Source organism: Ovis canadensis, chromosome 1 (genome assembly GCF_042477335.2).
Source record: "Ovis canadensis isolate MfBH-ARS-UI-01 breed Bighorn chromosome 1, ARS-UI_OviCan_v2, whole genome shotgun sequence".
In the NCBI taxonomy this organism is placed as follows: Eukaryota; Metazoa; Chordata; class Mammalia; order Artiodactyla; family Bovidae; genus Ovis; species Ovis canadensis.
In genome coordinates, this window is record NC_091245.1 from 235,748,674 (window position 1) to 235,760,195 (window position 11,522).

Below are 11,522 nucleotides of genomic sequence, written 5' to 3' on the forward strand. Positions count from 1 at the left end.
TAAATACATTTTAATGAGTTAAGCCTGGCAACCACTATCAAAAAAAGCCAAAGCCTTCCCCCTAAACATTAAGTCACATTTAAGATTTCAGATTCCAAATGTCACATTGCTCATTGGGTGGGTATCAGTGAAGAAACCTGCTCAGATCTCTAGGGTACGATCACCTAGATTGTAGGTAATCCCACAAATCCTAGGAATCAAAGGATCTGGTTTCTTCAAAAAATAAAATCCAAGAAAAAAAAGTGAGAGGGAAAAAAAGAGTGCCTGAGAGAATCTACAGATTAAGAGACTTAATAGGTCTGTCAAGTGTATTGAAAAACAGAGAGAATTAGAAGTCAACACATAAGTGGGGTTTTTTCAAAACTGATAGCATGAGCATATAATAGGGAACTGGTAGAAAGAAAGGGGGGATGGGACTCAGGGAGAGGGCAAACAGTAATTCAGACAAGTTGAGCACTACCAACTCTAGCACAGAGACCCTGGACACTACCCAGCCAAGGGACCTGTGTAGCCACTCCCCTGAAGAATAAGAAAACTCCTTGGTTTCTGGGAAGGCCTTTGGATGGGAAAGTACATGTTGTTATGCTGAGGAGCAAATGGCTGCTATCCTAATCAGGTTGCCCTTAAGCTACCTATATCATGTCCCAGAGTATCTATATGGCTAGTGCCCTTGAGATCCAGTGGTTGGGGAAGAGTAGGCAAAAAGAGCACATATACACTCAGGATGTTAGACTCTAACCTATAACCCCACAGTTTTCCCATCATTATTCTGCACAAATCAGTAAGTAACAGAAAAACACCTAAGACAGTCCAACAGAAAACGTTTAAAACTTATTGTGACAGGTTATTTCTTAGAAGAAATGTAGACACTAGAAAGGAAGTTTAGAACCTCTTGCAAAAGGGCATATGTATTATGTCCATATCCAAGGTATTCACATATCTGCTACCACCTTTCTTCTCTTTGTCAAAATGTTCTTTTTTCCACCACACTCTAATTGATATGACTTCTAAAAGCGTCATATTCTTCTGTTCCCTTTGCTGATTTTTCTTTTCCTCCTACTCTAATACTTGATGTCCTCTTAATTTCAACATTATACTTCTTTTAAGAACTCAACTATTCCCAAGGCTTCAACCATCACCTCTTGGCTGACAGACCCTAAATCCACTCCATCTTTACTTTCTTGCTATCAATCTTTACTTCGATATTACCCCTGACTTAGAACCAACAGGTCTAAATCCATATTAATCACACACACACACATACACCCCCTCCCCCACCGAAAACAAACTTGCCTAACTTCATTGTTTCTGTGTGAGCTGCCACAGTCTCCCAAGTCCCTTGAGGTTTCATGCTTGGTGTCATGTTCAAATTACTCATATCCTTCATTTAGCAAGTCAGTGCTATTGAGCCATCCAATTGTTTCATGGCTTTTTCATCCCATTGTAGGTAGCCCCCCTCAGCTCACACCTGAGCAGAAGCAGCCCCTACCTGCCTACTCTCCCTAGCTTCTCACTCAGCCCACCTACGCTAGCATTCCCGGAATCACCTTCCAACTTCTGCCTTATTGAGTTATCTGTTTAGGAAAATATCCTTTCCATGCCTACTACAAAATCAGGGCTAAACATGAATTTTCAATGCTCTCTGTAACTTTTATTTATCAAGTCTATACTTGCACTGCTTCTCTACATGATTTATTCCTGTCCTTTCTCCTAGTTTAGAATTTTCTCTTCTATACTTCCACTTCCACATCCTAGCCCTGCTTTAAGACCCCTCCCAAATCTCAGTTTCTTTACCTTGCTTATGATCTGCATTGAGAAATTTAAAACTAAATGATACGATGTGTGTCATTTCAATGTGCTGATTTTCTTTCTCCAATTATAAGGCAAGCTTCATAAAGCTAGAGATACAGTTCTCCATCGCTACCCTACCATATACTCTGGGGTTCAAATGAATGAATTCCTTTTTAGAATGAATAAATTAACTATCCACTACTTAAATGTATTTTTATTTTCTTTGACTATAAATTAGTGATTTATAATAAATAAAAATATACACAAATACAGATATATTAGCATTTGATTTTTAAATATCTATACATTAATTATGAAACTATTCCATTTAAAAACCATATTCTTACCTGATTTTATGCACTCTGATGACTTGCAAATACCATCTAGAAAAAGGAGGATATGTGCATAAATATTTGCAATACATGTTTTCTATATTTTCCCTACTTTTTCTGCTTTTGTAAACTATCAATTAAATAACCAATTCCTTAGAGCAAGAACTAAACCCTGAGTATTATATACCACTGACAGAAGTTAGAAGAAAATAAAGAGGAATAAAATAAGCAAATCCTAAATTTTTAAATGAAGAGAATGTATTTCCTATATCAGCTCTGTCCCCTAAGCCCTTAGTACAATTAAATTGCAATATCAGTTGTTTTAGCCTGATAACCATACCATTTTTTTTTCCCATTTGTGAAAAACTTTTAAGACTCAAATTAGACCTCTTAAATTCTCGTAAAGTTGTCTAGAATTTCAATGACACAATATAGTTGACCAAATGAAGCTGGTTTTAAAATTGTGAACATTTTCATTAAGTAAAATTATACATTAGAATCTTCATAAAATAAGTATGAGTGCACTAAGTATACTTGGCAATTAATAACTTAGTTCAAGCATAAAAAAACATTGTACTTTAGTCAAGTTAATTGCTTTGGCATGTTGATATTACATTTTATAAATGAATCTTTATATCACACAGTCTTTAAGTGTCTCTCTCCTTAACCTATTGTTTAATAGATGAGGAAAGTCTAGGATAAAGACTTCATTCTCTTCTGCATGTTTGTGGGCATGAGTGTGGGGATAACTCACCATCATAGGTTGCATAGAGAGCTATCATTGTCACTGCAATGATGGTGAGCAGCAGGACGAGGACGGAGAGACTGATCTCCAATGGGGTCCATCTCTGTTTCTTCTTTGGCTTTGGTGTGTTGATATCAGTTATATCCATCTGACTTTCTGATCTGCCCATTACCTAAAATCTGCAAAAAACTTTTTTTTAATTTTTAAAAACTAGACATAACAAATAAATAGATAAAATGAAGAGATCTATACACAATTTTCTAAACGCCTAATGTGGCTGAATAAAAGTAAAAGGCTGCTGCTGCTGCTGCTGCTAAGCTGCTTCAGTCATGTCCGACTCTGTGTGACCCCAGAGACGTCAGCCCACCAGGCTCCCCTGTCCCTGGGATTCTCCAGGCAAGAACACTGGAGTGGGTTGCCATTTCCTTCTCCAATGCATGAAGGTGAAGAGTGAAAGTGAAGTTGTTCAGTTGTGTCTGACTCTTAGCGACCCCACGGACTGCAGCCCATGAGGTTCCTCCATCCATGGGTTTGTCCCGGCAAGAGTACTGGAGTGGGTTGCCATTGCCTTCTTCAGTAAAAGGCTAACTTAATAAAAATTAGAAATAGAAATTTTTTTTCTGAAAGTCAAAATTTTGATTCTGAAAGCAAAGAGTATATAGTCATATAAATTAGACAGATCCTGGCCACAATCTTTTGAGTTTTTTGAGATATCACTAAAGATCCAAGCAAAATTAGACAAGGAAACTTGCTTAAATACTCACATAGAATTTTTTCATCAGTTCATAAGCAAGTAACTTTTGTACCATTAAGGAAATTTTTAAACTCACCCTTCTGAGTTTTGGACAACATCAGAGGTGAATTTTATATCTTGTTCCACTGTCTTCCTTTATAAGCTTGGAAATCAATGTCTAATACTTTGTGGTTTTGACTAAATAATACTTTGAAATATGAATACAGATAAAAACAAAAATGAACAAACATATGTGGTAGTTTTTTTTCCATCTTAAAAAAATCTTTTATTTTTACAGTTCCAAATTACAACTGCTAACATGAGTGTCTATTAACTGGTTAGACTGTCTTGGAAATGGTCACTCACTAGGCCAAAAGTCATGGTTTACAACCTGGGATGAGAGATATTAACCACAATCATAGCTTCCTTGTGCAACTAAAGAAGGAAAAAATATGATTAAAAAAACAATTCAACCTTGCAGGTCAAGAGAACAAGATACTTATTTAACTTGTTTTTAAATTACTAATATTAATACTTCTACTAATAATAGCTGACATTTATTGAGTACTTCCCCTGTGTCATTCATAGTTCTTAGTGCTTTGCATGTGCTAATTCTCTGAATCTTTGAGGTGGATTTTAATATTCCAATTCTATACCTTAGGAAAGTGGGGCAAAGAAAAGCCGGGTAACTTGCCCAGAGCTACACAACTAAGCATACATTTACAATGAATACATTTCAAAGAACACAATTACAAAGAATACATCTTGAAATAAAATTGAATCACCATAGAAAGATAGCTACTTTAAACCTTATTGCAGAAGTCTAGGGGGTAAAATTAAGGGAATATAAGCCTAAATATTAAATTTCATTATGTTTCTTTTATAGGCCTAGTGACTCTTTATCAGCCATTCACCAAAGCTTAGAACAGACAACTTCAATTTTCCTGGCTGATTGCAGAAAAAAGGATCATAAACTAACAGATTAACTGTTTATAGCCTGATGCAAATTAAGCATATAATTTAGTTCCCAGATGAAGTGACTGCTCAGAGATATTCTTACTGTTAGAAATCTTTGTAATCTTTTGTGAGTGTGTTTTGTGGAAACTGAGGCACAGGATAAAGTAGATAAGGATTTTGTGTTTAAAGGATGGCCTGGATGATCCAGCAGATAACTAGGAATTTAATATGTCTAGTAAGTTATTACTAAGTGAACCACAAATGGACTTTAAATTTCTGGATACATATTTTAAGTATGCTGTCTCCTTGATTACATGAGGCTATAACCAAGGACACTATTAAATAAAAATATTTTATTAGACCATGAAAACTGTGTCTACTCAATAAAAACGGAATGTAATGTACCTGAATGTTAAAATGTCTTAATGGTTATGTAACTCATGTTGGCTTCATCTCACAGCCTCTTTCTTGGGTTATGATATGGAATTGCATTGATAGTATTCCTTGGAGTTTTAACAGGGGAGATAGGTGGGGAAAGAAAATAGGAAACAAAGTGAACACTTGTATGCTGTACAGAAAGGTAAACAATAAAAAGAATAATTTTCCCACTTCTCCCAAATGAATTCAAGACTGACTTCAAAAACATCTTAATATTAATCACATTTACTTGCGTATTTCCCTTTCCTTAGTATTTCTCTCCCTTCTCTAATAATAGATCAGAAGACAATCTAGCGAAACATTCTCTGATATCTTATGACCCACTTCTCTTTTTAGTTCATTCTTGGAAACGTCAGTTTCTCTAGCAAAACTTAGAGCCAGGAACCAGGGCAGCCATGGGGTTAAATTAAAGGTGCTCTTTGGCGCCACCAGGCTTCCACTATACAGGAAAACTAGTAGGCATGTGTATCTTTCTGTCTTCTGGGGTACTTTTCCCAGGTATGTCCTCCTTACCCGTGAGACTGGGGTACTGAAGCAGTTGAGCTCTTAATGGTTCTGCACCTAAGGCAGCAGAAATTGTTACAGGGGTAAATGAATGCAGTGACTGAGGCTGTTTAGTCCTTCTACCTGCATCAAAAGAATATCACTTTTTAACTACATGCTGACTCTCCATCTGCCCCTCTTGTAAACGCCCAGTAAATTTGCAATCTTTGCTCCTAAGACACATTTTTCAACAGCACTTAAAAAGCAAAGGAAAACAAAACAAAAGCAAAGCAAAAACAAGGCGGGCATGTTTAACCACCCAATTAACTTTGTCATTCATTTCCAGTCAATTCCAGTGGAGTCACTATTTTCTTATGAAAGTGTCAACATCTTGAATTTCAGGAAGAAACTTACCACCATCTCTCAGATACTTAGACGCCCAATGCAACCACACCCAATCCGTTTCAGAGAGGGGTAAAGAAGGCAATTATACAAAAAAATATAAAAATTATACAGCTGATACTTGTAGTCCCATATGAAGCAGGATATGCCAAAACATACCTACATCCTTAAAGTATTTCACCTCAATTGGAGATGCGTTGGCAAGTTCAAGCAAAAAAGTAGATACTTCTACAAGAAGAGAAATAGAACATCTAACCTAACAAACTGCAGACTTCAGACAACATCTCCAAAAGAAAAAAATGATGATTTTACCTAGGTAGAAACTGAGTTTCAAAGCAATATAAAGTAGCAATTTTTATACCAGTTGAGCATACATTACTTTTATCACATCATCAAATCAAAGAATCCAGAGGGTAACTGTTTTGTTAAAAAGAAGTCTATAAATCCAAGTAATGTTCATCTTCACAGTACATTAACATTTCTACTAGTCCCTGAGGTTAATCTATGCAATTACAGTTTGTATTATGGAAACTGAGGCATAGAAAGCAAGAGAAACAGGCTCCACCTATAGGGGAGCATAATCTGCAAAAATACTGACCCACTATGCTATACACCTGAAACTGACACATATTATAAATCAACTATACTTATATTCAAAAAAGACGGTAACAGGTCTCATATTTAGACGGCAGAACATATACTAGACGGTAGCTGCAGATCTGAGGAGGCACATATGCTAGAAAAATCACCTCCTTGTTTGCCCAGACATTAACTTGAAGGTGTTTCCAGGATCTATTAATAATATACGGAGTTCTGAACACCAAGTCCCAACCACATTACCCCCATATGCACTGTAGCAACTATACAACAAAAGACAGCATGGAGCGCAAGAAACTGTGGGACAATATTTCTCTAAGTGCTGAAACCCATCAATAATGCAAGGTAGATGCCTTCATAGCCGGTTTGTGGATTAGCAACTTCCAAATGCTGACACTGCAAATCAAGGTGCTACTTTTCAGTTTAATAAAATTATTATTTGCATCGTATATTGGGGAGGAGTAGGCTTGACCAAGTGGCCAGAGAGAACAGTTGGTTGCAATTACCCTTTTGTTCGAATAATACAAACTGGTTGAGACCGATTAAGGAAACTTTCATCTGCTAAAGAACTACCCACCCACTCCCACCAACCAACCCTCGAGAGATTTAAGCACTCTATCAGCATAAATTATGTAAGAGGAAACTAAGGTTCAAAGCAAGATGAAGAGGTGGGATAATAAAAAGATCTTCAGGTTAGGGAAAGTAAAAATAGAAAAGTGAGCTACAAAAAGGAAGAAAATCTGACAGAAACCAAAATGAAAACAAACCTTACTTTAAATATACAAAAACACTGTGTCTGTCCAGCGGAATGACAAATGCCCAGTCCCCAAATCAGCCCGCTGCAATCTGGTTACCGCTGAACTCAGTAACCAGATCTAACTCTCCGAGGAACAGGCTGCAAGAAAGCTATGGAAATGAACCTGAAGAGTCGACCTCACATCACTTGCAGAGCCTTCCACCAGGTTACCCTCTCTGCCCTGGTCCCTCACTCTTTAAGTCTCAGTTTCGGCTTTTCCCAGGGCACGCCTCCCTCGCCCGCGGGGTAGCGGGCGCTCTGATCGCGCCGGACCTGAGTCGTCGACCCGGTTCCGTGCACCTCCCGGGCAGCCGCGCCCCGCGGCCAGCTCTGCCCTCGAGCTCCCTTCCCAACAGCTCCCACCGCCCCAGGGGAGATCTCACGCCCTTTGGACCCATCTCCCTCAGCTCCCAGGTGCCAGCTCGCTCTCCCGGGACTCACCCGTGGGATTCGGGGGAAGTTGGCGGCTGCTGAGCAGACACATCCCCGACCAATGAGCGCACGGGGCCGGCGGCCGGCGGGGCGTCCCGCAGAGCGCGGGTGGGTAGGTGCGTCTGCCCAGGCGCGCCCCGAGCAGCGCGGGCTCCCGGCAGCGGGCGGCAGCGCAGAGCCCAGGCCGGACTCCAGGGAGGTTCCGGGCCCGCCTCGGCCGGGGCCGGGGGGCGACGGGGAACCAGGGCATCTCTTGACCCGCATCCGGAGAGACTCACCGTGGCCTCTCAGCAGATCCCGCGCTGGGAGTTGGGCGGCTGCTCCCGCCTGCGCTGGGTCCAGCTTCGCCACTGGCACATCGCGCCCCGCGTGTCTGGGCGCTCTCACCCCCCACCCCCCACCGCCCACCCCGCCTCACTACTGCAGGACCAGCGAGAGGAGCAGTTCCCTGAGTGACCTGAAGGTTTCCTCTAAGTCTCCCAAATCCTGCCACATCCCGTGATGGGGCCAGGGCTGCGGGCTAGGGGTATGAGAAAGTCGTCCCTACCCGTCCCCCACCTCACCCTTCTCAAAAGGTCTTTGCCAAACATTCTTGGAATTGCTTAGCTTCTGGGCTTTCAAGAAAACAATACATTGCCTCTTCGAGATTCTGTTGTGCTGATAAAGGTTCTATTTCTCTTCCTAATGGACCTGAGACAAAAACAATTCTCACACTCTTTCCCTTTTTCTCGCTCCCATCAGAGAAGCTTCCTTCCTTTCTCATTTTTTATTTATTTACTTTCTCTCCTTCACTTATGTGTTTTCTTACGTTCTTTTCTTGCAATCCCTCGCTCCCTTTATTTCTTCTCTCCTTCTGTTCCTTTTCCTCTCTTCCTCTTTGCTTACCCTCTCGTCTCTTTCTTCCCTTCCTTTCTTTATCTTGGCGATGTCCAGAGCTACAATCTGTAGTGAAACTCTCCACTTCCATCTTCTGATTCTAGGGAATCTTGTAATGTGCATACCTGGGGGGCTGGAATGGGGAATGAGAAAAAGAAACTCAAGTGTGTCTGCTCTACCTATTAAAATTAGCTCTAATGTGTCTGCTGGACCCTCATCATTTTAATGCAGTCAAGCAATATACCATTTTCATGTAAGACGTGGTTCTTTTTCAGGGGCACAAAAAACACTTTAGAAAAACTAAACCTCTTCTAATTTCTTTTCTTTTTTTTTTTTTTTGCTTCAATAATTTTTGGTTCAGTTAATCAGTGCCAAGTACATAGGTAGCTTTAACATCGATCTTTTTCCTTATATGTTTGTCAACATATATACACACATATACATGCATGACACATCCTGGGGTATTCGTACTGGAATTCAGGCTGCGTTTTCCTGAATTTGCCATTACTGTTTTTAACATCACAATGACTCAGTGCTTGAGAGAAGTCCCTTTGCATTAACAAATTTTGAATCTTTCTCATAACAAAGAAAGCTGAAAAGCTAAGAGAAAAAGTGATACTTGCTAATGAAAGGGCAAATGGGATACAATGGAGAGACAGCAAGAAAAAGAACAATCATTATATAATTAGATTATATAGCAAAATCAAAAGTACTCTCCTCAAACCTCTGTTCTCTACTCTTTCTTGATGCATGGTGCAGACACTACTTAATCCTCACAATATTATAATATGAATGTAATTACCCCAAAGCATAAGGAGCTCAGCTCAGGAATTTGAACCCAGTTCATTTTGACTCAAATAAGAGTTACTCTTGTTCTCACTTTACAGAAAAGAGTGAAGCATAGAAAGGTGATTTACTCAATCTGTGAGAAATCTAGATTTTTCTAACACTCTAGTACTTAATTTTTATTACTTTTCAGCTAAATCATCAGAATGTTATTTCAACCTTATATAATTAACAATAAATTACAATGAGCTAGAAAAGTTTTTTTTTTAATGTAGTCAGTCCTCAGTTTCTTCATAAGGAGCCATGTATGTTAAAAGTTTAACACATTTCTTCTGATTAATATGTGATGAAAGTTGGTGGTGGAGGGGGAATACCCTTGGCCAGAATAATCACCAAGTTTGCATATCGACAGGAAATGTAAGTAAAACTCAGTCCTGGTCCTAACATTTTTATTTGAATTTTTCAAGCTAGGTTCTGTTTTCAAATTTGCACAAAATTTTTAAAAAGAAAATTTTCCTTTGGAAGTTAATATTTATCCTTGCAGTTCAGGAATATCTTATTTCTGGTAGAAACAAAGATGGTCTGATTTGTTTATAGTGCCTCTAAACTTAGAGTTGAAGCATTAAAAAAAAAGGTAATTCACTTAAATGTTCTTTAAAATTAAGATTTGTTAATGAAAACTTTTCAGACTATTCTTAACAGAGCACATGTCATAGATTTAGGTCTATTCAATTGCAATTAAAAAAAAAACTGCAGGAATCCAATTCAAAGATTCACTTTTGATAAGGTTGTTTCATGGAGAAAAAGACTGGATATAGAGTATACGGTTAACAAAAAAAAGTGCCAAGTTATTTTTAGAATGAGACTCCTGGCTGTTGGTCATGTATGTGTTTCCTACAAGAAATCTTAATCTCATTAAAGTTCCCCCCAAATTTAAGGGTTATATCAAAAATGCCAAATCTCTTCCTAGAAAGAGGTTAAACTGGGAAGATTTCTTTTATAATAGGTCTAATAAAGAGTCACTAGATAAGGAAACTCAGAAAACCGAGGTTTGTAGAGGTTTTCCAAAGTCAGGTAGTTTGGTAAGTTACAGAGATGGAGGAGAAAATTTTAGGGAACTGTTGGCCAGGCATGAGTTGCTGCACAACAGGAGGTCAATAAGGAACACTATGCTGCTGCTAAAAACTAACAGAGAATTTGAAAGTGAAGTTGCTCAGTCGTATCCGACTCTTTGGGACCCCATGGACTATAGCCTACCAGGTAAGAGTACTGGAGTGGGTTGCCATTTCCTTCTCCAGGGGATCTTCCCAACCCAGGGATCAAACCCAGGTCTCCCACATTGGAGGCAGATGTTTTAACCTCTGAGCCACCAGGAGAATTTAGGAGGGGTCAAAAAGAGGTGGGAGATACCATCCCCTGATATGTCTTGTAAGACTAACTGGGAGAATTTGGGAGGGGACAAAAGGAGGGAGGGGATGCCAGCCCATAATATGTTCTGCCAACCTTCCAGAAACCCTTGTACTGGAAACCACTTTAATTAACAGATATGTGCACTTCCAGGAAGGGTCTTAAATCATTTTGCAGGGGCAAAATGATTGGCCAGAGGCAACCCAGAAAGAAAACCCCCATCACTATAAAACCTAAGACTGCAAGCCTCATGACAGCACAGTCTCTAGAGTTCCCTACTCTCCGGCTCTCCACCTAGTGCCTATTCCCAATATATTCTTTTGCTTTGTTAGCATGTGTTTCTCCTTAGACAATTAATTTCTAAGTGGTAGACAAGAGCTCACTCTCAGGCCATGGAAGGGGTACCCTTTTGGTAACAAAAGTAGTCCTCCCGGCTGCTATGTGTAAGTTATTATGAGTGGAATGCAAGTTCTAGAAGGATGCAGAGTAGACCCTTCAAAGCTGTCCTTGTATGTAGCACTTACAAATTCTTGATATTTTTTAAAGGCCCTTTAAGTGCACTACTGAGCTAGCAAGAAATGAAAGGAAAATCTGAAAAGCCAAAAGCTAGGAATCCAGAAAGGCATTTGAGTGATGAAAGTGGTGTTGCCCTGGTGACATTTACCTATCTCAGGAGGTCTTATCAAACCTAGGTGATCTAGAGCTTCAATTTTAACAAAATCTGTGACTCCTTACAAAACCTAGACC

The 11,522-nt window shown here is 39.4% G+C and overlaps 1 protein-coding gene across 24 annotated transcripts in view; it reads right to left on the bottom strand.

Moving 5' to 3' along the window:
• Window positions 1–8,703, bottom strand: part of MME (membrane metalloendopeptidase) — a 109,006-nt gene extending 100,303 nt beyond the window's left edge. For 2 of the 24 annotated variants that reach the window (XM_069562213.1, XM_069562112.1), the window contains exons 1-5: window positions 7,251–7,643; window positions 5,510–5,557; window positions 4,964–5,061; window positions 2,878–3,047; window positions 2,139–2,174 (exon numbers count right to left, since the gene is read on the bottom strand). In XM_069562213.1, the coding sequence (XP_069418314.1) occupies window positions 2,139–2,174; window positions 2,878–3,037 (196 nt within the window). In that variant the 5' untranslated portion in view covers window positions 3,038–3,047; window positions 4,964–5,061; window positions 5,510–5,557; window positions 7,251–7,643. Of the gene's footprint in view, window positions 1–2,138; window positions 2,175–2,877; window positions 3,048–4,963; window positions 5,062–5,509; window positions 5,624–7,250; window positions 8,468–8,591 lie in introns of those variants that run through there. The other 22 variants (XM_069562203.1, XM_069562145.1, XM_069562197.1 and 19 more) reach the window with 17 other exon arrangements.
• Window positions 8,704–11,522: the final 2,819 nt, after the last annotated feature.